This window comes from Danio rerio, chromosome 25, assembly GCF_049306965.1.
Source record: "Danio rerio strain Tuebingen ecotype United States chromosome 25, GRCz12tu, whole genome shotgun sequence".
In the NCBI taxonomy this organism is placed as follows: Eukaryota; Metazoa; Chordata; class Actinopteri; order Cypriniformes; family Danionidae; genus Danio; species Danio rerio.
In genome coordinates this window covers 39883617-39911247 of record NC_133200.1, presented here as the reverse complement: position 1 = coordinate 39911247, position 27631 = coordinate 39883617, and the positions used below count along the sequence as shown (strand labels likewise).

General features: G+C 39.9%; 1 protein-coding gene across 6 annotated transcripts; it reads left to right on the top strand.

Moving 5' to 3' along the window:
• Nucleotides 1-275: 275 nt before the first annotated feature.
• Nucleotides 276-26612, top strand: tdrd12 (tudor domain containing 12). 6 transcript variants are annotated; one of them, XR_012400555.1, is made up of 35 exons: nt 276-315; nt 1527-1566; nt 2004-2168; nt 2468-2604; nt 2723-2842; nt 2921-2976; nt 3829-3914; nt 3996-4209; nt 6125-6225; nt 6336-6409; nt 6572-6617; nt 7864-7922; nt 8784-8870; nt 9027-9087; nt 9613-9720; nt 10514-10699; nt 11962-12115; nt 12351-12670; nt 13140-13268; nt 13924-14041; nt 14114-14253; nt 14417-14634; nt 14987-15068; nt 16393-16667; nt 16795-16976; nt 18878-19085; nt 19617-19709; nt 19794-19969; nt 20506-20688; nt 20924-20982; nt 23318-23420; nt 23489-23602; nt 23825-23978; nt 25822-25879; nt 25967-26612. XR_012400555.1 is itself a non-coding variant. In XM_073943443.1 (34 exons), the coding sequence occupies exons 2-34, from the start codon at nt 1543-1545 to the stop codon at nt 26038-26040; spliced, it is 4005 nt and encodes a 1334-aa protein (XP_073799544.1). In that variant the 5' UTR covers nt 276-315; nt 1527-1542; the 3' UTR covers nt 26041-26612. The 6 variants fall into 6 exon arrangements, 4 of the variants coding, with proteins under 4 accessions (XP_073799544.1, XP_068073693.2, XP_073799545.1 ...); XR_012400556.1 differs by having other exon boundaries at nt 276-799; XM_073943443.1 differs by lacking the exon at nt 16393-16667 and having other exon boundaries at nt 12435-12670.
• Nucleotides 26613-27631: the final 1019 nt, after the last annotated feature.

Below are 27631 nucleotides of genomic sequence, written 5' to 3'. Positions count from 1 at the left end.
ATTTGTGAATTTTACCGTAAATCTAGTCGAGTTTCAAGCAGATTTGTCTGTTTTATTAAACATACTTATTTTTATCTTCACCTTTGTGATATTTAACACACAAACATACTCGCGACAATTACATTAACATGAGAGGAAGTATGTTAACAGCGTACAATCACAGTTATACGGTTGCCAGGTGTAAAAAAAAAGCTAGAGATTATGATGATGTGTGATTTATTACATAATCTGCATCAGGTGAACCAATATCCATCGCGTGACGTCATCAGCGGCCTGAACGAGCAGCTCTTCTCCAGTCAGACGGACGCGCGCGCGGTAAGTGTTTGTCGAATTTAACGCATGAACGAAGATTATTTTTGCACTTCGCACGATTTATTTGCTTGATATATCTCCTGTGTAACGATTTATAACTGTACCGGTCGTTAAAAGCGGTAAAGTTGACGTTTCTCTGTTGTCTTTCACGTTCTACTATATCTACTGCGCATGTGCTGCTTTTGATAACGCGCGAATCTTCCTTAATTATAGATGGAGAAATACTGTATTCATTATTATACAGAAGCTATAAGACTGATGAAGCACTATTCCTACCTTTCAAGGTTATATTACATCGTTTACTTCAGTATAAGACATCGAAAATGAAATCAACCGAATAACTGAACGAGTCATTGAATCACTGGTTCAACCGATTCGTTCAAAAAGAATCACTCGCGATTGAGGAGTGAAGTCGGCGTGTCGTCGGTCATGTTGTGGGTTTTCCTGGACGCCAGACAAAAACATGTGATATAATATTCCGTAAAATGTAGGTAACTTAATATTAACTTGGTTTATATACCGTTAAATGTTGTTTATCATGTCACCTTATGACTTTCTTAGGAACAACGCTGTTTGCTAACGTCAACATTCATAGATATTTATAAGGTCAACATTGTTAACGTTAGTTCACAAGATTTCTTTCATGCTAATTTCTCATTATTGCTCAGTTTTAGTTGGTTTTATTTGTTTAACTAACAACTGAATTCATTTAAAGTTCTCTTTATTTGTTGTGTAACATATAAACAGACGCTTCTTCAACTCTGCAGGTCAGATATCCACAGTAAGTTAATAAGTTAGCTGAGTGCGTTAATTAGGTAATGAAGAAAACTAACTTGCTGGAATCTATTAAACATGCTGTATGAATTGAGAACAATACACAAACTATTCAGAAAAGTGTCTGAACCATTACCTACTGATAAAGAGAAAGGTCATGTCATTTAATAATGAATACACGACTGGACTTTAATGCAGATAGTCTTGTGTAAAAGTAAATGCACCCAAACGTTTCTTATGATTGCCTGTCATTTTTTTTCTAAGTTATTGGACGGTCTAATAGTTCTCTCATGAAAACATTTTTCAAGTAATGCTATTATTTCACACCACTGTGCTCCAGTTCTGCTCCATAAGCTTCCATTATATTTGTTATGTTGATTTTTAAGTGAAGTATGAGCTTTATAATGCGTTTTGTCATCTTATTTTTCACCCTTTTGCAGATTTTAGAAATTGGAGATGCTGGAAATACAAATAATCAAGGTAGAGCACAACATACTGCAGTTTTGTAATGTATGGGGTTCCTACAGATGTTGTAGTGTATATTGTTTGTTTACATGGTAAACATTTATATCACATGGTTTATTTTAGGCAATTTTAATGTGATTTTGCATAATCCTTTATATAATATAAACTTTTACATTGACATATTTGAAGAACATGTTTATTTATCTAATGCAAGTTAAATAAATTGATAGATGCGTATATATTTTTTTGTATTTTATATATGTTTTATTTTATATATATATATATAAACAATATTCATATACAGCGAATACAAACACGATATCCAAATACAAATTTGGATGTGATAAATAGTTTGGCAGCACTTGTAATAAGTAATAATCCAATAGAGGTTTCAGTGTGATCATGGCTCTGGCGTTTTATGACGGAGGAATTGAATGTTTTCCGTGTTTCAGATCGAGGACCCGGGCTGTCTGTGGGCTCGAGTTCTGAAGGGTCCAGGCCTGCAGGTGGTCAGTCCAGAGGAATACGAGAACCTGAAGGTCAGAATGAACCTTTTCTATCATGAGGTCGACCTGGATGTTCAGAAACTGAAGCCTTCGGAGCTGAAAGAGGGACTGGTATGTCATATATGTACAACAACCTCATGTCTGTGTGCTTGTTGCAGTGCGTAATGCAGCGGTTTAGGAAAGCAAATTTTAAAAAGATCTAACTACATTAAAAATAGTTGCCGGTTAAAAATATGTATAAAGAAAAATAGCATTTCTCCAGGGAAATGTTATATCAGAAGAAATATCGTTATTCAATATCGCTTGTTTTCCCAGTATCGTGCTACTTGCGCATTGCAGGTTAAGATGGATGGGTAGCAAAATGATTGTTTTAATAGGCGTGTGTGTGTGTGTGTGTGTGTGTTCTGCAGGTGTGTGTGGTGTTCAGCGTGGCCCTGAAGAGCTGGTGTCGAGCTATTGTTGAGTCCGTCCTGCAGGGGGTGCTGGACACTCAGGCCTGGTGTCTGTTAGTGGACTACGGAGACCGCATCATCGTTAGGGAGGACGAGTATGTTTCCGCACTAACGTTTGAAATTTCACTCGCATGTAAAGATTTATAGCAGTATTATTATGGATTATATGATCTGGCATACCCCTACTCCTCATTCTTGTGTGTGTTTCGTCAGCGTCAGGACTCCGCTTGAGAAGTTCCTGCTGCTTCCCTTCCGTGTGCGGCGCTTCAGGCTGGCCGCCGTTCGTCCTATGACACTGCAGGTGCCGCTCTCTGAGGACACGGCCGAGCTGGTGTACGTCTCAAGCTGCAGAAACACTCTCTCTTGATCCGAATCTCTGTTCATCTGACGCTCTGTTTGTGTCTGTCTCAGGCCGTCTGCATCGTGGGACAGCTCCGCCACTAAATACCTGCTCAACCTGCTGCAAGGTAAACACCAGCTCGCATTATAGAGGTGGATTCGCGTGATGGGCAGGGCTTCTGTCTGCCCAAAGACTCTAGCTTCATAGCTAAATGGCTAACATGGATTTTATTAAGAAAATAACAGTGTTTATGTGCTTTATGAAGACTGAGAAACAGCGTCGATGCGTTTAGGGTCGTGTCTGAGTCCACTACATCCTTTCAGAGGTGCATCCAACTGTGTAAGCTCATAAGCTCCTCCAGAAACTGAACCTGGATGACGGAGGCTTTTAGCGGTGCTTCTGACTGAGCCAAGCCCAGTTTGATGAACTGTTCTTCGTCACAATCACGCCCCCACAAGAGCAAGCTTCTGATTGGTTAACGCGGTGCGAATGTCCGCTAAAGTGCAGATTTTCGAACTCGAGATTTGTGCAAAACGCTCGTAAAGCACGTCAAACGCACAAAACGTTCAATTCGCCCCGTGCCATTCGCGCAATTTGCGTCATTCGCACCGCGCCATTCGCGCGTATCGCGCCACAGGATGTCAATTCGCGCGTTTGCATTGACTTAACATGTAAATCACTCGCGCTTGACGCTTTCCGCGTCTGGTGTGAACGCAGCATGAGAGGCTGCTGTAGATATTCACACACTGCTGACACACAACTGCATGTTTAAACCCCACATTAAAGTCTTTTCTGCATAATAAGTCCCCTTTATGTAACTTTGTAAACCAAGTAGGCCTATTAATGAATCAAAAGTCCGACTGTTGGTTAGCATAACATGAAAATTCCTAAATCTGGCATGATATTGCGAATATATTTGATAATATTGAAGTGTGTGTGTGTGTGTGTGTGTGTGTGTGTGTGTGTGTGTGTGTTTCAGTGTCGACTCTGGTTGAAGCCGTTCTCTGTGAAACACAAGACGACTGCTCCTCCATCGAGCTCTACCTGACCATCAATAATACCAAGGTAAAACATCCGTGTTCAAGCCCAGAGCGCTGGTTTTTGGAGCAATCCCATCTAAGAGCTGATCTGCTTGGGGTTTTGCAGATCTGTGTGAACCATGAGCTGGTGGCCAAGAAGTTTGCGTGTTTCGTGAGCGATGCGGACGGCAGCAGAAGCACAGATCGGGCTCCGGTCAGTCTGGCGTGGGATATTTACTCCAGTCCTCATCAGCTGCTGGAGATGAAGGGCTGCTGCCCGCTCAGAGCTCCGCCCCCGGACACGCCCACCAGAAAGCAGCGCACAGACCACACACACACAGGTCAAGCTGGATGTCAAGAGCTCACTCACGACACTTCTGTTTAAACATATTCACACTTTTATTTAACATTTTTATAATTTTTTTTTATCAGTGCTGAGCAAAAGTTAAAGGTGCGGCATGTAGGCATTACCTATCGTAATTATCGGCCCCAAAATTTTTAATTAAACTTTTTTTGTTGTTGTCATTTGTCATACCCAGAATATAAAACTGCATATGAATACATTTAGATCATTCATTTTCCTTCGCTTAGTCCCTTATTCATCAGAGGTGGCCACAGCAGAATGAACCGCCAATCATTCCAGCATATGTTTTACACAGCAAATGCCCTTCCAGCTGCAACCCAGTACTGAGAAACACTCATACATGCCCATTCACACACACCTAACATGAACAAAAGCTGTAATAAGTGTATTATTCATTGTTCATGTTAGTAAATGCATTCACTAAAATTAATACAATATTGAAAAGTGTTACCCAAAATTGTTTTGAACATTTTTATTTTTATGTATGTGTATGTATCACATGTACATAATAAATATATAACATACACACACGCACATAAATGTTGTCAAAACAAAGTTTTATTCTGGATGTGATTAATATCTAGGACTGCCCTGGTTGGGTCAGTTGATGGTTCTGTGTGGAGTTTGCATGTTCTCCCCTTAATGGCGTGTGTTTCCCCTACAGTCCAAACACATAGGGGAGAACTGGGTAGGTGAAATTGTCCGTAGTGTATGTATGCGTGTGTGATGTTTCCAAGTGTTGGGTTGCCGCTGGAAGGGCATCCGCTGTGTAAAACATATGCTGGATAAATGGTGGTTCATTCCGCTGTGTTCCGACCCCAGATTAATAAAGGGACTAAGCCGAAAAAAAGATGAATGAATGAATACTAACGATTAACCTTTGCCCAGCACTAAAATTTTGGTAAATTATGTTTTGTGTGTGTTTGTGTTTATTGATATGTATACAGATGCAGATATGCTTTGTCAAATGAACTTAATTTAATCTGTGGATACCTTTTTTTTTTTTTTTTTTTTTTAAATGATTTATACATTTATTCCCACGTTTTTTTTGTGTGTGGGTAGTGAAGAATTAGTTTGCATAAAAAAATTATTTATTTAAAAAAAAAAAAAAAAGTTGTTTTGAAATTTTATTTGCAAAAAAAACTAACTTAAAAAATATGCATTTTTTATATCATGTTTTTTATTATGTATTGAAGAGCTAATTTGCATAAAAATTATAATAATGAATAAAGATATATTTGTTTTTGCTAGAGCTAATTTACCAAAACACAACTTTTTAGTGTATTTTTTAGTATTCAAAAACTAGTTTTTAAAAAATATTGCATTAATCTGTTTATTTGCAATAAAAACATGATTTATATACAAAACTTAAAGATAATATATAAAGATTTATAAAGAAATTGTTATGTTTATGTAAATTAGCTTGAGTTCATTTACCTAAGCAACCTTTTTAATCGTTCATTTTCATAGATAGTTTTTTTATTATGCATTGAAGAGTTAATTAGCATTATAATAAGATGATTTTTAAAAAAATAATAAAGATGGAGTTGTTTTTGTAAATCTTGAAGGTTTTATTTTCAGATATATATTCTTTTTATATACTGATGAGTACATTTGCATTAAAAAATGTTTATAAAAAAAGAAATATGGAATTATTATCTAAATATTTACAAAATTAAATGCGCTAAACTAAATGAGCTGAATATAAAAAAAAAACTAATTAATGACATGACCAAATGTGATATACTATTAACAATATTTGAGTGCTATTGTTAATGAATAAGTAACAATGTAAATAAATGTCAATAATTGATCATAACACATTAATATTTGCAGAAAAGAAAGATTGGTAATAATACAGTCACATATAAAATGTTGAGTTTGTCTTTCAGAAGCAGAGCAGCAGAAAGCAGAAGCAGCAGAGGAAATACACACACCGTCTGTGGGGAAACCTCCAGTGCAGAAACTGCGCCGTAATCCTGGAACATATACTGTACGTGTGTTTATATTCTGTGTGTGTGTGTGTGTGTATACTGTGGCCGTCTGTGTGTTTATTTATGTATTATTTGTGTGTGTAATGTTCTTGTCTGTGGTCTTTCTCAGATCGGCAGAGGATGGAGGATCCGAGCTGAAGCCACTGACCTCTTCACTGCTCAGATTCACCACAGTAAATCACAGTAAGAGCTCATCACATGTCTGCCCTTCATTCTAATGCCAGACTTATTGAAAATCATTTGATAATGATATAATTAACTGGCCAGCATGATGTTTTATACTAAAAATCAACATATATATATATAGACGGTTTAGTAACTAGTAAATTGTGTTTCCTTTAACAGGTACATGAAGTTTACCACACTTTTACAGCCAAAGCAGATTCCTGAAGTAAGCTCAAATTTGGGTTTATAAATAAAGGATTTAATACAGGGGTGTCCAAACTCGGTCATGGAGTGGTCTCCAACTTGCTTCAGTACACCTGCCTGGAAGCTTCTAGTATATCTAATACAAGCTTGATTAGCTGATTCATGTGTGTTTAATTAGGGTTGGAGTTAAACTCTCCAGGACATCGACTCTCCAGGTCGAGTTGGGACATCCCTGATTTAATGAGTAAAAGTAATAAGGAAGAAAACAGTAGTTATTAGTGACAACATTAATGCACTATTGATAAAACCATATAAGAATCCATACCATTGCGCAATTTTTGCTTATTATTCTTATTATGATTATTATTCTTATTGTTAATATTAATAATTATTTATTACTATATTAGTAGTAGTAATAGGACAATATTGTTATTTCATAATCTTCAATAGACCTAATTAAGTGCTGCGATTTTAACATCAGTCTCTTATATTGCTTAAACTCAATTATCAGGATGGATTCTGATTGGCTGTTGGTGATTTTAACATGCATCAGCTGAAAATATTATTTTTAAAGTGAATTTTTTTTGTGTGTGTGTGTGAAAATGTGGTTTTGTGTCTTGAAAAGGCTCCTGAATGCATTTTACATTACAATTATATCAAATTTATTTATTGTTATGGTATTGGTTGCATGTTATGCTTGGTGGAAATCACCCTAATTTGGGTGGTGTGTGATTTATTTATCATCTATAATCTGGTAAATGTTGTTTTAGCCTCCAAACTGTTTTTTAACAACGCATAATTGAATGCCAATCCTCAGTGCCCAGATCTAAACTCAGACTCATTTTTGGTTGTTAAATTACATAAAATATGTATTTTACAAAACTTGACAGAAAATCAAAGCCAAATATCAACAAATTATTGAACAAATTATTGTCCAAATTTGAAGTTGATATGTAAACAAATGAGCTTTATATGCTCAGTAATATCTATCAAAACTCACCAGATGTGGAAACTTAACATTTTAAGCTTTCAAATGATGTATAGCTTGTCATGAAGACTTTGTTTAAACTACAATATTATATTAAGTATTTAATGCACCCACGGGTGGTTTGGTGACAGTAAATGTCTATTACTCTTCCTGTGTAATGATAAACAGTAATAAAATATGTATTCAGAACTTTGTTGCGATTATAGTTAGATTTAAGTGCAAAACAAAATGTAAACCTAAGCATAATAATTTTATTTTAATGAAATTTTAATATTTTCAGTCTGTGGAAGAGAAGCAGAGCAGCCCTGGTCAAACCGATGACAACAGCGAGGGTTCACGGTGAGACTGAACACACCTGGTTTATTTTGACAATATATTTGTGTTTGTGTCTGTGCGTGTGTTCGGGATGCTGCAATACTCAATACAACATTGAACATTCGGTACAATCTCCATGGTTGCTTTTTGGTTTTAATAAAATAAATATATATATATATATATATATATATATATATATATATATATATATATATATATATATATATATATATATATATATATATATATATATATTGCATTTTTCTCATTTTTAAAATTACTCTCTGAACTGGCTCTGTGCATGTTAGAATGTCTATGCACCAAAACATTTATAGTATTATATAACTTTGAAACTAAAACATTATTATAGTTTTGCATTGTTTAATTACTTTTTATTTCAATGCTATTTTTAAATTTGCTCTACATTTCTACAGTTTAGCTTGTTTTAGTAATGGTTTTGTTAGTTTTGCTTTAGTTTTTATTTTGAGAACACGTTTCTGTTTAGTTTTTATATATTTGGCTTTAGTAATTCTCATTTGTCATTGTTAACAGAACATGTGCAGTGTTTGCAGAGCTTATATTAACCCCTGTGCAGACCTCGTAGTAATTAAAAAATATAATTGTTTTTACAGACACTGAATGATATACAGTTAAACACATCTAGCTGACTTTTTGGCAGATGGAGAATAAGATAGAGCATGTTTTATGTTTATATAGAAAATACTGTTTGTATTGAAGCATGTTTTGAAAAAGCACAACTTCAAGCAATCACTCAATTCTGCCACTGACCGAGTGCTTTTTTAATTGTAAAAATGATACAACTTGTGTGAAATGTTCTTTTGTGTGCTTTAATCTTAATGTCTTTTTAATTTACTGTAATAACAGTGTTTACAATGCTATCGACTCTGAGGAGCTGAAAGAGGCAGATCTCCCACAAGAGCCCAGTCTGGATGATCAGCTGGCCTGTGCACGGTGGGTTCACTGTACAGACTTCACCCATTAAATTGAGTCTAAAATGAGTTTTCATTAAATATTGTTCTGTTTGTCCATTATTTAATATATTCATCTTAATATATTCATTTATTCTATATATATATATCTGTGTGTCTATTATTTAATTGTGAACAGACTTATGCAGTTTCTGAACCCAGATCCACTCAATCCAGACCAGGAAACTGTTGATGCCAAAGTAAGAGTGCTCATTGCTTATTAATAATATTTTCTAATTTGTTTATTGTAAAGAATCATTAGAGTACTCATGTTGTATAGTTCAAGTTGCATAGAGTCCATATTTTAATTTTTTTTAATTTTAAAGTAAATTATTAAAGGAATAAATAACTAATAAATAACTAAAATGGGCAATTATGTACATCCAGGGTGTGCACTTGTCCTAATTAAATCTCTTTACAGAATGGTCACAAATGACCTTCATTATGTGTACAGGCATTAAGGAAAATAAATGCATATCTATGTGTATGCATACAAGTCAGCTTATATTATTCACAAATATTTATCGACCTATTGAGCTTCTACTATTTATTAATAACTTTAAAATCAGGCATTCTCTCTAAAACATATGCAACCCTTTTTCCCAGAAACACGCCCTCATTTAAGTTAAGCACAGTATTTTTTTAAATCTCCATGGATTAATGTTATAATTGCATATACTGCTATAAGTATATTGCATATTGTGTTGTTTTGTTGTGTTTTCCAGGTTGCGCGCTGTGATCCGGGTCACTCTGGTGTTTTGGTTCACTCCGCCATTCGCATTGAACCCTGCAGTAACCTGACGCGCGCCCCAATCACAGAGCAGTTCAGAAAGGTGTTTATAATAGTGCTGGCCAAAGATTAATCGCTTCCAAAATTAAAAATACATTTTTACAAAACACATGCCTGTGTGCTGTGTATATTTATCATGTGTGTGTACAAGTAAATACACACATACATAAACAACAACAAGATTAAACAAAACTACAATGGACTTAATAACATTTGTCATCATATTGAAACATCATAAATGACTGACTGAATATGTAGTGCAAGATGTGCTATGACTAAAACCAGTGCTGCCGATTTTGCATTTAAACAAATAAATCTATAATAACATAGATATTTAAGTTTATATATAATTTGTGTGTGTATATATATATATATATATATATATATATATATATATATATATATATATATATATATATATATATATATATATATATATATATATATGTATATATTGAAAAAAATCTGAAGTATGTATGTGTATACACAAAATACTTTGTATGCATACTAGCCAGTATATATTTAGTTACATATATTTATCTATCTATTGCTTCTATTAACAGATTCAAAATCAGGCCTGTCTCTTTAACAGTTCACATATATATTAATTAAATGCAAACTTATTTTGAATCCAATCCATTGTGATAAATGTTTGCCCTGCATTAGTTTGTAATGTTTGTGTAGAAAACACTGGTATTGCACAGCTCTATTTCAGAACTTAAAAGCATCTGCATTGAAGAAAACCGCAGTATTCACACACTTTAACCTAATGCAGAAATGTCTTTAACACAAGATATTTTACTTGCAGTATCTAATTTACTGTTCTTGTGTTTTAGTTCCTGTTGTGGAGGAAGTACAGTGGGCCGAATGTGGCGGAGAGCTACTGTTGGCCTGCTGTGGCTCGGGGTTTCGACACGGTGCTGGTGTCTCACAGCGGGGACAATCCTCTGTCTTATATTCCTCCCCTGCTGATGATCTTACATACGGTTTCTGTGGTCTCCAGCCTCGCCGCTCGCACAGGGGTGAGGCTCACACTAATGCTTACTGTTTACAGATAAAACATACTGTATTTACCAATCCATTACTCTATGATCACATCAGTCATCAACATGGCAGGATTAAAATATTAACATTACAGTCACTTTTTAAGTCACTGCACAGATGGTATGTGGGCCTCATGGTGGAGCTCTGCTTTTGGGTTCAATGGTCCCTATTGTGCAGCTCTGTGTCTGGACTCAGTGGGCCTCATGATGCAGCTCTGCTTTTGGGTTCAATGGTCCCTGTTGTGCAGCTCTGTGTCTGGCGTCAGTGGGCCTCATGGAGGAGCTCTTTTACTAGATTGATGAGGCCCAGTAGTGCAGCTCTGTGTCTGGCCTCAGTGGGCCTCATGGCACAGCTCTGCATCTGGGTGCACTAGTCCCTGTGGTGCAGCTCTATGTCTGGCCTCAGTGGGCCTTATGGCACAGCTCTGCATCTGGGTTTACTAGTCCCTGTGGTGCAGCTCTGTGTCTGGACTCAGTGGGCCTCATGGCACAGCTCTGCATCTGGGTGCACTAGTCCCTGTGGTGCAGCTCTGTCTTTGGAATCGAGAGGGCCCCATGGTGTAGCTCTGCTTCTGGGTTCACAAGGCCCCGTGGTGCAGCTTAGTGGGCCCCATGATGCAGTTCTGCTTCTGGGTTCACTAGTCCCTGTTAGTGGGCCTTGTGGTGCAGCTCTTTGTCTGTACTCAGTGGGCCCCATGGTGCTGTTCTGCTTCTGGGTTCGCTAGTGCTTGTTGGCGGGCCTTGTGGTGCAGCTCTTTATCTGGACTCAGTGGGCCCCATGGTGCAGTTCTGCTTCTGGGTTCACCAGTCCCTGTTAGCGGGCCTAGTGGTGCAGCTCTTTGTCTGTACTCAGTGGGCCCCATGGTGCTGTTCTGCTTCTGGGTTCGCTAGTGCCTGTTGGCGGGCCTTGTGGTGCAGCTCTTTGTCTGGACTCAGTGGGTCTCATGGTGCAGTTCTGCTTCTGGGTTCACCAGTCCCTGTTAGCGGGCCTAGTGGTGCAGCTCTTTGTCTGGACTCAGTGGGCCTCATGGTGCAGCTCTGCTTTTGGGTTCACAAGGCCCAGTACTGCAGCTCTGCGTCTGGCCTCAGTGAGCCTAGTGGTGCAGCAAATCCAAAAACCAATTGATCCAGAGCATAATTTCCATTTCTACAATTCTAGTCTCTCTCAGGATATCTGTTCTCAGTTTGTGTGTGTGTGTGTGTGTGTGTGTGTGTTTGTGTGTCTGTGGCTGTGTCTGCAGCCGGTAGCCGTAATCCTCTGTCCGGGGTGGGAGAAGGTTCAGACCGTGCTGGAGCTCCTGGAGGACAGTAAAGCCACACACGGTCTCCATCCCACCAGTGTGCTGCTGGGTGTGGACCAGGATGAGCCCAAGAAGTTCAAGATCCAGAAGAACTGTGAGTGTGTGTGGTGGACATTGACATCCATGCTATTTGTTTTCTTCTTACTATGGAAGTCAGTAGCTCTGTTTCAATCCAGCGATGCCGATTAAACTTTTAAAACTAGATTATCTTAAACATTAGCTTTATAAAGTGCTTTATTCACGAATGTTTGATGATATATTACAGTTTTACACATACATCTGATTTGAATCTGTGTGGAAGCACAGCTAGTGATGTGTGTGTGCTGCAGGTCAGCTGCTGGTCACGACCCCATTCTCTCTGCTCCGGCTGCTGGAGGCTCAGTGTTTCCTCTTCCTGCGTCTCTGTCACCTAGTTCTGGATGAGGCGGATCTGCTGTACTCGCAGGCTCCAGATCAGATCTCCATCATCCTGAAACACTTCCAGCAGCTGGTGTGTGCAGAGGAGCGGGTGGCGTGCCCACGGCAGATCATCGCTGTGGGTGGACGGTGGAGCGCGGGCATCGACGGGCTGGTGAGGGAACACATGATCCACCCGACCGTCATCATCACTGTCATGGAGGAGGCAGCGCTGTATGGCAGAGTTCACCAGGTCTACACACATAAACACACACATATCACAAAACCGAATCAAAAATACATTATATATGTGGAGTCCAGCGGCTAGAATCAGCTGATGTGGCGTGATGGTGAGCAGCAGAGACCTAGCTGTCAATCAAGTTGCCACACCCTTAGTTATGCAAAATTTTAAGGCTTATTATAAATTAAGCTAATGAGTTTTTAAAAAATTCACCCCCTCACAGCTGTCACGAAGGGTAATACTAGCTAAATATACCAAAACCATTTTTATTCCAGGCTGTAAACTCGTTTGTTTCTGCTGTAAAGATGGCCATTTTAACATGGGAGTCAGAAGAAATGTGCTCAGTTTTGAAACAGCCCCCAGTGGCCAGTCAATGAACTGCAGTTTCAGTTACTTCTGTATTAGTTTCACAAGCGAGAGCGGGACTTTGCTGCTTGGAACACACTAACACACACGCTCCCATGTCTCTGTGCTCCACCAGAGGGTGCAGTTGTGTCTGGACTGTGATAAAGTCTCGGTTCTTCTCTCGTCGCTGGATTTCCAGCCGCCAAAACCGCAGAAAACTCTGATCATCACAAATTCTGCAGAGGAGACGGAGCACGTGTATAAGGTAGAGGGTTCCACCAATCACCAAATCAATAAAGTCCTGCTTGCTGCTTTGTTTACTGCACAGTTAATCCTGCTGTTCTGTTGGCGCCCCCTGCTGGAAGAGAGTCAATTAGCATTTTTATTCAGCCTGACTGATGTTTAGGTTTAGTGAAGAGATTTTTACATCTTATTTTTAAATGATTCGGTCGATTTTAATCTAATGTATGTGTGGATCGTGATGAACATGCATTTGTTAGAGCAGTCGCATGCTCATTTAATTATTGTGTTTCTTCTAGTTTTTAATAATCTTCATTTAAAATAAATAATCGCATCTTTAATCTCTATTCATAGATGATTGTGTTGACTTTTAAAGGTGTAGCATGTAAACTTTACACCCAGTGGTTGAACTAGGTATTACATTCCTGCAGCAAAACAAAAGCAAGTGCAGGTTGCCAGATTGATTAGCCTAATATTGTGCTGTTTTTCATCGGGGTAGACTTAAAATCAGTATGTATTAAATATACTGCAGTCACCAAAACTGGTAATGAGGTCTTCAGATGTATTGAAATAATCTTAAAAAGATCTCAAGTATTGAATTTAACTCTGATTTACTGAAATAACCATGTTGGCTTCTGCATCCTCTGTATTTCCCACAATGCATCGTGTTTGTTTTTAAGGCGGTGGTAAACACTGCGGTCTTCACACTCAAAGCTCACGAGGACGCGACGGACCAGTTCGACTTCATCATTGATCAGTGGAAGAAGGACATCAGCCAGGGAACGCAAGTCATTCTGGGTCAGCATCTGAACTGAACACGGACATCTCCGTGTGTCTCAGCGGCTCATCAGTGTTTTATTCCTCCTCCAGTGACCACCAATGACTGCCTGAAGGCCCTCGGGATCCGGGATGCCACCTGTGTGGTGCATTATGGGTTTCCCAGCACTCCGAAGCTGTTCGGCAGCCGCCTGTTCTGCATGTCGGAGAATTTCAGGAAGCTGTCAGACGTGGTACCTGCTCTGCTTAACTCTGTCTTTAACCCTTGTGGGCTGTTGGGTCGTTTTCATCCACTTCTGAGTGTGTGTGTGTGTGTGTGTGTGTGTGTGTGTGTGTGTGTGTGTGTGTGTGTGTGTGTGTGTGTGTGTGTGTGTGTGTGTGTGTGTGTGTGTGCAGGATCACAGTGAGGACTGGACCCCCGGAGCTCAGTCTGTGCTGCTGCTGTCGGAGCAGAACGTCCGTCATGTGTGCGGTGTCCTGCGGTACCTGCGGAGAACCGGTGCTCTGCTGCCTCCGGAGCTGCTGCAGTTCGCTCTGGGCATCCAGCAGGCCAAGGAGGAGCAGAAGACGCACCGGCCGCTGTGCTGCTCGCTCAAGAGCTTCGGCTTCTGCAGGTCTCACTAACACACACACAGATCATGATTCTGGGTTCTCCAGTCCCTGAGGTGCAGCTCTGCATCTGGACTCGGTGGGCCCCATAGTGCAGCTCTGCTACTGGGCTCACTAGTCCCTGTGGTGCAGGTCTGTATTCACTTAGTGGGCCTCGTGGTGCAGCTCTTTGTCTGGACTTAGAGTTGAGTGGGAGCACTAGGATAAGTTTCCATGCTTTTATGTTTTGGTAGAGTTTTTACAGTCTATGTGTATAGCTTCAAAATTCTCCTCCTCCGCAGTTCTAGTTAGTTCAAACCTGATTCGGTTTAGAGAGTGAGTGTGTGTGTGTGTGTGTGTGTGTGTGTGTGTTTGCAGAGACAGCACAGTTTGTCCAGACAGACACACAATCAACACGTCTCTGGATCAGACGCAACTTCCCGACTCCGGGATGATCATGGTGAGCTGCTGGACCATAACACAAACATACACAGATTTAAAAACACAGACACAATCTCTGAGTTCAGTCATTTATGTAGCATGCATGGACTAATGATCGCATGTTTGATTTAGAAATAAGTATTGGTGCACAAATATTATGGATTGTCATTGAATCAGGCAGATTTTGGATAATTTCAAGGGTGTTAAAAGCTTCCTTTTGTTGACGGCAGTTAATTTGCACTTGAAATGATCAGATCAGCGCATGGTTTGTGTTGTAGAATATAGGAAAATAAGAATTGTGTCATTCATTCACTCATTCTACTTAAGCTTAGTCCCTTATTTATTCCATTCCATATGTTTAACTATTCCAGCATATGTTTTACACAGCGGATGCCCTTCCAGCTGCAACCCAGTACTGGGAAACACTCATTCACACACTCATACACTACAGCCAATGTAGTTGATCAGTTCCCCTATAGTGCATGTGTTTGGACTGTGGGGGAACTGCAGCGCCTGGAGGAAACCCACGCCAACACGAGGAGAACATAACGCCAAGTGGCCTAGCTGGGACTCAAACCAGTGACCTTCATGCTGTGAGGGGACAGTGCTAACCACTGAGCTACAGTGCCGCTCAGAATTGTGTCATATAACCTTAATAAATTCTGAGAGCTGTTTTGGTTTTGTTTGTAAATGTGGCGCGAAAGAAAATTCGAAGAAAGTAATTATTTTGATGGTCAGCATATATAAGGTTTGACACCAGGGCTGCACGATACTGGAAAAATATGCAGCTTTATTGTTGAGTATTGCAAAAATGATAGTACTTAACATATAACATTTCCCTAGAAGTCTTCCCTATTAGCTATGTTTTGAAATAATTTATTTATCTATGATATAAAAATAAACAGATTTTTTTTCTGATTTAATGAATTCTAATTTAGACAAAAAGGTGTCAAGGCTCAAACATTTAGTATTTAAAACACTTTAAATGAGTGAAAACCTGATATGCAGATGATATAACTCTGATTGGCTGTTGTCATTTCTTTCTCTCGTCTCGACTCCGCCTAGTAGTGTTTATTTTCAGGTTTGGGTTTAACTTTGGGCTCCATTTAATAGCATAACCGCACCTACTGGGGGTGGGGCTAAAGATGGCCCCATCTGATTGGTTAAATTTATCTAAATAATTAATGCGTAAAATAAATATCACACATAAATTGCCTATATTATTATTGCGATACATATAATTTTATAATATATTCTGCAGCTCAATTTGGCATTATGAGCGGATGTTATATATATTGCATTCATTCATTCATTCTCCTTCGGCTTACTCTGTTATTAAACAGGGGTCGCCACAGCGGATCAAACCATCAACTATTTCAGCATATGTTTTACACAGCGGATGCCCTCTACAGCTGCAACCCAAGGCTGGAAAACACCCATACACACTCATACACTACGGCCAGTTTAGTTGATCAGTTCCCCTATAGCGCATGTGTTTGGACTGTGGGGGAAACCTGAGCACCCGGAGGAAACCCACGCCAACACGGGGAGAACATGCAAACTCCACACAGAAACACCAACTGACCCAGCCGGGACTCAAACCAGTGACCTTCTTGCTGTAAGGCCACAGTGCTAACTACTAAGCCACCGTGTCACAACACGTTTCAGTTCTAGTGAAGTAATCTGCAGATGTTGGTGGATGTGTGCGGATGTGTAGTGTTTGACTGCAGTGTTTTGTTCCTCAGGTTCTGCCGCTGTTCATCAAGACGGCGAGTGTTTACTGCGGGCGTATCGTCAGACAGAAGGAGGATTTATATGAGGATCTGGCAACCCAGATGAAGCTGCATTATGCCAATGAGAGACGCTGTGCTGTGGAGGTGCTGAAGGGGGCGCTGTACGCCGTCCAGGAGGAGAACTGCTACCACCGGTACTGCTGAACACACCAGCAAAATAATCCAGTGTTCACTTTGAAATAAGTTTCATTTTCATCCCCCATCAGCAGATGATTTTGCTTGTTTTTTATGTAAAACTCATTAAATTTAGTCTCATTATTTCTTAAAACAACAGTTTTTTGTCTAGAAAATGCTTCTTGATTTAATTTATATTTAGGCTAGATATTATATAGATATTAGATATAGATATTTAGGCTAGAAGCTCTCTAAGATGAGCATTTTTTGCAGTGTATTTTAATATTCAGATATTATTTTGACCCCTCAGATTCCAGATTTTCATTAGCTCTCATTTATATATTGTCCAATATACCAAACTATGCATCAATAGAAGCTTGTTTAATATTTTAATGTAAAATTTTAACAGATTTTTGCATCGTCGCTGATTGATATTTGATTTTGTCATTATTATTATGTAAAATATTCTTATATGTATTTACTCTTGTCATGAATTAGCCATGAACTGCTGATGTGCAGTAAATCCGCTTGTTAGGTGGTGACGTGTTTGTGACGTATGTTTGTTTCTGGGTCCAAGCCGCCATTCATTTGAGTGGAGAAATCATTCGTTTATGATCACGTTTTATTGCTATCACACATTAAAGTTAATTTTATATAAAGGCATAGTGTACACAACAATCTCTGGGCTTGCTGCATAACAAATACCAAAAATTTAACAATTTATAAAAAAAGAATTATCACTTTCTGGCCATCGGATATTAGGCATGGACTTATATACTGCCATCGAGATTTTCGAAAGCCTTAAATCACTTTGTTAACGTTTATTATTACCATTTCATGAGTCTCCCCATTCAATTGAATAGAGTGCTTGGACCCGGAAGCCACTTCGCGTGACGTCACACTTAACAAGCAGATAAACAAACACATATAGTGTATCCAGAACTGTGTTTCCTCTAGGATGTTTTCTAGCTGTGGTGGCAGCCCTTTTACACAGATATACCAACTACCTATGGCGTTACTTCAATCACAAATGGCGTGAGCGCAGTATTACAAGTCGAGAACGTGTTCATGTAATACAATCATGTGAATCTCTTTGCTTGCCTGCCGATTTCCTCTGTTCGTGAACAAACTTCTTGCACGCCCTCAAATGAACGCTGCCCAAGTGCAGATCTTCTTGTGTGCTCTCAAATGAACACTGCTGAATGTAATGTAATGCGTGTATTTATATAGCGCATTTACTGTGTACGGCCATACACCCAAAGCACTTCACAATCATGAGGCGATCTCTACACAACTACCAGTGTGCAGCTCCACTCGGATGATGCTCCGGCAGCCACAGGACAACAGCGCCAGTGCTTCACCACACGCCAGCTATAGGGGGAGTGGAGAGACTGTGATAGAGCCAATTCAGTGGATGGGGATCATTGGGAGGCCATGATGTATAAGAGCTGATAGAGGGAGTTTAGGGGTTACCAGAAGTGCCATGGGGTTATTAATGAGCACAGAGAGTCAGGAGCTCGGGTTAATGTCTCATCTGAAAGACGGCGCTCACTGACAGTATAGAGTCCCCTTCACTATACTGGGGCATTAGGACTCACACAGACCACAGGTTGAGCACCCCCTGCTGGCCTTTCTAACACCATAACACCACTGCCACAGCAGCCTAGCTTTCTCATGTGGTCTCCCATCCAGACACTGACCAGGCTCAGCCCTGCTTAGCTGCAGTGAGTGAGCGCTCCTGGGCTGCAGGGTGATCTGGCTGTAGAAAAGTAATATTATTACATGAGTCAACCAACGCTGCTCATTTTTAAATTTAAAATGCACCATTGTGGAGCAGAAGACACGTCTGTCAGAAACATTGAACCTGATCACACCGCTGACTCTTACTGCTCAGGTCATGTGTAATGATGTGTGTTTGTAGTGTGCGTGTGCTGGAGGTGCCGGAGAAAGGAGAGCAGCTGTTCAGCAGCGTCACCGCCTGCTTCATAGACGAGGGCCGCACACAGGAAGTGAAGTCACACCAGCTGCTCCAGCTTCCCGCTCAGTTCCAGGATCTGCCCGGCCAGGCGGTGGAGATCATCCTGTGCAGAGTTCAGCCTGTGGACGGAGAGGTGGACTGGAACCCGAAGGTGTGGAGCTTTAGCCCAACACAAACACACACACTCCTCACCATTCATTCATTTATTCATTCTCCTTCGGCTTAGTCCCTTATTCATCAGGGATCGCCACAGCGGAATGAACCACCAACTATTTCAGCATATGTTTTTACACAGCGGATGCACTTCCAGCTGCAACCCAGCACTGGAAAACACTCATTCACACAAACACTTATACACTACAACAGGTTTAGTTGATCAGTTCCCCTATAGCGCATGTGTTTGGACTGTGAGGGAAACCGGAGCACCCGGAGGAAACCAACGCCAACATGAGAACATGCAAACTCCACACAGAAACCTCAACTGATCCAGCCAGGACTCGAAGCAGTGACCTTCTGCTCAGTGCTAACCACTGAGTCACCGTCACACCAACACCTCACCAATGTTTTAAATTTGAACTGCAATACCTCGTTCGACCACCAGGTGTCAATCCTACATATTGCACCTTAATGTTGAACGTTGTGTGCGTATCCTCTTATTCAGTGTGTGTGTGTGTCTCTTCAGGTGACCAGAGCCGTCAGTTTGAAGATCCGAGGGAAGCTTCATCAGGCGCGTGTGGTCATGAGTTTGGGAAACACCATCTGGGTCGACCCCATGGTGCGTATTGGTCATCACGGCGCCACCAACAGGCCGAGGTTTGCCGGTTTTGTGAGGTTTCTGTTCCCTCTCTGTGGTCTTCAGGTGAGAATGGTGCGAGTGCCAGGACTGAAGACCTTCATCAACGAGTACAACGTCCACACGGAGATCCTCGCCTCGGGCTTCGGGGTCAGTAATCCTCAGCATGTGGATCTGCTGAAGACGGTTTTCCAGAGAGACCAGAACCACAACATGCTGGATCAGCAGCTCTCAGAACACAGGCTAGTCTATTCGCTTCATACTTGAAATTAGGGATGTGCAATGTATCGTTTCAGCATCGATAACAGCTCAAACACTCTAATGGCTAATGGACAGACGGCTGCTTCTCACTCAGGGCTGCTGGACATGCTAATGAGATGGGCACTAGTGGGCGGGGCTTTCCCCCTCTGATGACACATGCAAAGGGAGAATGTCAATCACAGTGTTTCTGCAGACTGTTCATCAAGTCTGATTAGAGCAAACACTATTGATGTTCACCATTAGAGGCTGCTGGAGATATTCACACACTGCTGACACACACACAACTGGGGTTAAACCCCACATAAAAGTCATTTCTGCATAATAAATTCACTTTAAGGTCTGATTTACAGCTTTAGTGTGAATAATTTAAATGCTTGTTGCTTGTTTTATCACCATGATGTATATCACATGTACTTTTATTATCTGATCTTATAAACACATAACAGAATATTCAGGTTTATGGTTCTTTTATAGATGTTTACATGCATGTGAAGTGTGTTTTGTGTTGTATGCACAGGTTTGAGAGCGCTTTACTGTCGTCCCAGCAGAGGATGGAGGTCAGTGAAGACTTTCTGACCAGCAGGATGAAGGATTTAGTGAGCGGCCATAATGCAATGTTCATCCAGAATAACACTGCAGTGGTGTGTAATGGAGGAATGAAGAGCGGAGAAGATGCAGAGCTGTCAGCGAGGAGCGCTGGGTTAGTGACGTGTTCATTATGGGTTAACTACACTGACCACAGACCGTCTGAAAACATGTAAAGCAGCCGCAGGGCTCCCAGAGTTTCTGGAAAACCATGTGGTATTATACATGCACAATAGCAGCCTGTTTATCTGTTCATTAGCTGACATTTAAATTAAGCAAGTGCAAACTGTATTCAACATTATATTTATAGGCATGATAATGTTTTTATGACACAATTTTCCTCGTTTCAGGTCTGATCTGAATGGGTTCGCCTCTCTGATACACACCGGACCATCCAGCTCTGAATCAGGCATGCTTATTAATAATAATAATATTATTATATTTTATTTATGAGGCACTTTTCTCACAACCCAAAGTACTACAAAGATAAGATGAGACAGTAAAAATACAATGCATAATAATAAAATATAAAAACAACATACAGGGTTCAACGCTAAGGATTTGATCGGGCCAGTAGTTCCGATTTTTACTTGCCCAACCAAAATTTTCACTGGCCCAACAAAAAAACAACAACAAAGAAGTTAATAGCTATGTGTGTGTGTGTGTGTGTGTGTGTGTGTGTGTGTGTGCGAGTGTGTGTATGTATGTGTATATATATATATATATATATATATATATATATATATTTTTTTTTTTTTTTTTTTACGGTACCAATCACAAGTTTTATTGATTTTTTAAAATGTTTTTTTAAGGAAAATTATTCAGTTCAAGGCTACATTTATTAAATGTAAAAAAAAATAAAAGTTAAAATAAGTATTTATTAATACTTATTGTTTGTAGTTTCAAGTAAGCTTATTATTCCAGACATTATTGCTTTTATTACCATTACCATTAATAACAATAACATTAATCTTAATTATAACAACAATAATAATTAATGTTAGTGATTTCTGAAGTGATTTCTTTAAAATCACTGGTCAAATGATTAAATTAAACGATAAACTACTGTTGAACAGTTATTTTATAGTGCAACATTTCACAATTTTGCTGTATTTATGATGAAATAAATGCAGCCTCGGTGAGCAGAAGCTTATTTTAACATATTTAACGATCATACTGACCCCAAACTTTTAGCAGTTGTGTATGGAGTATGTTATAAGCAAAAATGTGCACTTTAATTTTAACACGTCACTAAATATAAATCAGAGAGGTCAGCCTCTCTCATACAGAGCCTCATTTCAATTGTCAAGTTTTGTAAAAATCTATATCTATTGAATTAATCAGTCTATTTAAGAAACGTTGCCTAGAATTCTGCATATAGGCTTAAATTATAGAGAGACATAGCAGATGAACAGAGACTGCATCAGGTCGCGAAGCAGATCAATGATCTTTTTTTTCGAGCCGTCAGAGCGGAAATGACCAAAACAACAGGCCTAACACAACATATTATACGATTAAAATATGGAAATATTATCAGATGGTAAGTTCGGTCAATTTTCCTAACGGATAAACAGCTCTAAGTAATAGTTCAGCATGGTTTTACTTTCGCATTAGAAATGAAGCACATATTTTCCAGTAGGAATGACATCTCGCCCTATTCATCATTCTCTCTTCATATAGCCGTATATATGGCTATTACACAACCATAATACACTGTGAAATATCCTGCATCGTTAGTTCGCTGCATTGTTTTGTTTTCTCACTACAATCGATCCGCTCAGATTCCGAAACAAACGTCTGTGTGAAAGCACCCTTGATTGTATTTGCACGCAATTGAAAGACAGTCGCAGCCAAACTAGTGACAAGGCAGCACTGGCCCGATCGGGCCAGTAACATTCTGTACACTGGCCAGAGTGTCTCGCATGCTGGCCCCAGGCCATCGGGCAGTCCTTATTGTCGAGCCCTGAACATAGATCAAGAACCTTAGTTAGTAATATGTTCATGGTAAGAATTTTGAAGAGGTGGGTTTTATTCAGATGTAACTTGTTCATTTCTAAAGGTGCTGTTGTTTTGAATTTTTCCTCGGATGTTGGTAACAACCAAAGAAATTCATATATACAAAGAAAACTTAACTAATTAGTTTACAAATAAAGTTCTGTGTTATATAATAAAATAATGCAGGGAAAAAGTATTGAACACGTGAAGAAAGGAAGGTGTCGTTCAGCAGTGAAAGCCCAGACAGCAGCTGAAATCTCTCAGGAGTTCTCCAGCAAGCCTCTGCCCTTCCTCAGTGTACATGAAGATCAGCTGCTTCAGTCCAACATCTACATCAGCAGGAGGATGAAGATGAAACCAGGGTGGACATTTGAGCGAGACGATGATTAAAAACACAGCCAAGGAGACTCTCAGATGATTTCAGAGAAAGAAAATCAAGCTGTAGAATGGCCCAACCAACCACCTGATCCGAATCCAATAGAGAATACAGAAATTATTCAATTCATTATTCAGTTCTTATTACACACAACTAATATTTCTGTTTTGTTTGTTTGTTTAATGGTTATAATTGCATAGTTTGGGTTTTTACCAAAATCTGCTTCATTATCATGTCAGCAGCTCCTTTACAAATATTATTCCCTGGACAAAACATTACAATACTCATTTCCCCTGCTGTATAACGTGCTCATTTCTTTTCATTTCCACTCTCAGTAACACCTGATTTGCTCTTCTCTTTATTGGTGATGCAGAGAGTGATGAAGCTGTGGATCAGTTACAGACACTTAATAACAACAACAATAATACACCACAGGCTCCATATAACTCAAAGCTTTTCTCATTCCAGCTGACCAGGTAAGTTATAAACATCACGATAGTCTGTTATCCATCTGTGTTAATCATATCCAGTGTTTTCCCTGCAGTTTCCACCCACAGATCAAGTGGTTTCAGAGAGGAGAATCGGTCACCGTCTGCATAAAGCTCATCAGTCCGGTGATGCAGAAATGTGAATTCAGCTGCGATGCCGTCGTCTACAGGTCACATCATAGTATCTGCTAATATCAGTCGTTTCGGTTTGCATATTTAAGATGTTACTGCTCTTTAGTAGGCATGCACGTGTCTCAGAAGTAGGCAGTACATCTTGTATAAAGGCGCACAATAGGTTTCCTTTAATGAAAAGCATCTTTCTTTGCTCTTGAGTTTGCCAGATGATGTGCTCTGTGTTTATATATAAAGTTATTGATGTGGTTTACTCTCAGTGGGTACGTGAATGACCGTCACTACTATGCCAAGCTGGAGCTGTTTGGCGACATCATCGCTGAGGAGTGCTCATGGGAAATGAAGTGCAACGAGCCTGTGATGAAGCTGATGAAGAAGGACAAACGTGACTGGACGACTCTGCTCAAACACAAGGCACCTTATAGACTTCTTACTGTTTTTATTTTAATGCCAGTGTTATGCCTTTCTGACATTGATCAATGGTAAAGGGGGTTATTGTTACCCAGAAAGAATTATTCCACTTTTCTGCGGTTAGGAACTCTTGAAGTTCAGATCAAATTGATTTGGTCTGCTGTTTACAGCTGTGTCTGAAAGCGGTTATAGCAGACTGGGCCATCTGACCAATCAGAGCAGAGCCATCTGACCTGTTGGGGTGTACTTGCCCCATCAGACCAATCAGAGAGGAGTAGAGCAACATGACCAATTAGAAAAGAGCCGTCTAACCAATCAGTGGAGAGTAGGGCTATGTGACCAATCAGAGGAGTGTCATCTGACCAATTGGTGTGTAAATGGCCTCTCTGACCTATTAGAGCAAAGTAAAGGCATAGCCAATCTGATTAGAGTATAGCTGTCTGACCAATTAGAGCAGAGTAGGACCATTTTGCCAATCAGTGTAGAGTTATCTGACCAATTGGAGAGTAGTTGGCCTGTCTGACCAGTCAGAGCAGAGTAGGACCATGTGACCAATCAGTGTAAAGTCATCTGACCAATTGGGGCGGAGTGGGTCTGTCTGACCAATCAGAGCAGAGTAGGGCCATGTGACCAATCAGTGTAAAGTCATCCAACCAATTGGAGAGTAGTTGGCCTGTCTGACCAATCAGAGCAGAGTAGGACCATGTGACCAGTCAGTGTAGAGTCATCTGACCAATTGGTGAGTAGTTGGCCTGTCTGACCAATCAGAGCAGACACATAACCAATCTGATTAGAGTAGGGCCATGTGACCAATCAGAGAATAGTCATCTGACCAATTGGTGTGTAGTTGGCCTATCTGACCAATTAGAGCAGAGTGGGGCCATGTGACCAATCAGAGCAGAGTTATCTGACCAATCAGGGCGTAGTTATCTCATCTGACCAATCAGATCAGAGACATAACCAATCTGATTAGAGGAGGGGCATCTGACCAATCAGAGCAGGATAGGACCATGGGACCAATTAGAGAAAAGCCATCTAACTGATTGGCGCATACTTGCCTTATCTGACCAATCAGAGAGGAGTAGAGCCAAATGCCAAATCAGAAAAGATAGAGAGACATCTGACCAATCGGAGCGTAGTAGGACCATCTGACCATTAAGACGAGAGTCATCTGACCAGTTGTGGTGTAATTGGCCCACCTGACCAATCAGACCAGAGACATAACCAATCCGATTAGACTAGGGCCATCTGACCAATTAGAGGAGAGTTATCTGACCAATTGGGAATTAGTTGGCCCATCTGACCAATTAGAGCGAAGTAGGGCCACTTAATCAGTCAGAGTAGAGTCATCTGACCAATTGAGGCATTGTTCACCCATCTGACCAAGCAGAGTAGAGTCATCTGACCAATTGGAAAATAGTTGGCCCATACGACCAATCAGAGCAGAGTAGGGCCACATGACCAATCAGAGTAATCATCTGACCAATTGGGGCTTTTTGGGCCATCTGACCAATCAGAGCAAATTATGGCTGTGTGACCAATCAGAAAAGAGACATCTGACCAATTGGGATGTAGTTTGCCCATCTGACCAGTCAGAGCAGAGCAGAGTAGGGCCACATGACCAATCAGAGAAGAGACATCTGACCAATTGGGGCTTTTTGGGCCATCTGATCAATCAAAGCAGAGTAGGGCCATGTGACCAATCAGGAGAGAGCTATCTGACCGATTGGAGTGTAGTTGGCCCATCTGACCAATAAGAGAGGAGTAGATTCACATGAAAATGAAATTAGTATTTGAAGTCAGACTTGTGATTAACATGACTGATTTGGATCTTCCTCTGTTTCAGAGTGCGTTTGTCAGCTATGAGTTCGACCGCATCGAGGAGGCCTGTGTTACAGTCAACGGTGAGCAGCAGTGCTCATTATATTACACTAATTATGTTGTGAGCGCACATGAGTAGCTCTGATTAAATCCCAGTTTCTCTGCATCAGGACATTCGTTCCTGGCCGAGGTCGGAGAAGACGGATGTTACGTCAGCTCAGAGAGCGACAGCGACAGCGACTGAACAAACCACTCGTTAAACACACACGTCACCCAAAAGTGAACATTCTGTCATCATTTACCCTCCCTTGATCAAAGCCTGATCACAGAGGAAGATACATGCATAGCCAGAGACTTTCATCATATTCGTTTCTCCTACTGTGGAAGTCAATGGTTACAGGTTTCCAGCATTCTTCAAAATATCTTCTTTGGTGTTCAACAGAAGGAAGAAACTCAAAAGGGTTTGAAACCACTTGAGGGGGAGTAAATAGTGAGTAAATGTTCAATTATGGGTAGTTACTACATTGACTGAGGAAAATAACTCTATTTGACTGTCTGTTGATGAATAATAATAATAATAATAATAAATTTCTGCGCAGCATTAGTGTTGCGCAGCCGTGCCTTTAAAGGCCTTTCAGTTACTCTAGTTGGGTTTAATAACTATTTTAAGTTGACTTAAGTGCAAATTGAGTCTGTTTGTGTTCTGTCTGATGAATATTTATGTTTGTGTATTTCATAAATTGACACATTATGTGACTAAAATGCAGTTTAATGTGTTCTTTACATCGCAATAAAGTGACATTGAGTGAAGTTAAATATAACAAGCAGATTTTATTTTATTTCATGCTACATTTTAGGAAAGGAATGGCAGAAAATTGCAATTAATTTTAATCAATTAAAAAAATATATATATTACATTCATAATGGTTTAATATAAGTGCTAATTCTTAATTTGTAAGATTTATTAAACTTGTTAAAATAACGAACACAAAAAATATCAAATATAATACGTAAACACCGGACTATAAGCTTAATTATTACTCCGTGAATTATTTCGTGAATATGCTGGTTATTATATGGTAGAAACAAAGTGGTTCTTGTGTGGGCGTGGCTCAGCCTCAATGGTGGCTCTGATTGGTTAGAGTGAGTGCTGGTGCGTTACATATTTCAGCGCTTTCGATCACTGACCAATCACCGCCTTCTCGAATTCATCGTGTCATTTAAGAAATGTTCAGAGATTTGTGAGACGAACTCGATGTATCTCGTGTTGTCTCTTCAAAGGTTACACTTGTGAATGTTCAGTTTGTGTAATGAGACTAAACGCGTCCTGTTTTCTCGGTTTTAAGGAGCTGAAGAGACTGCACGCGATTGATCGACCAATCAGAGCTGGAGAATCTGGAGCGGGGTGGAACTTACGCTTGAAAATAATGAGGTTGTTTCTAGAAGGGATACAGCTGTTGGTGTCTTCCGTAACCCACACAGTAAAGTAAAAACAGGAATTATGCAGAGTATTATTCATATTATTTATTAAATTGTATATTATTAACATCTACCCTAAGCCTACTTTTAACAGTAATGTAAAATATGAATTGTACAGTGTCAAAAAAATTGCTAAATTTTACGCAGCTGTATCCCTTCTAGAACTTACCAAATATTTATGACGCAACAAACACGCAACACTGCGATTAAGGACCCAATGTCGCCTCACACTGCCTGTTCGAAGTTTTTGGCTTAAAATAAATGTTTTTCGATTGATATAAATTACTACTAATAATAATAACATCTAAAAGACATGTAATCTGTAAATTAACGCAGTTCTCCTTGTACGCGATGTG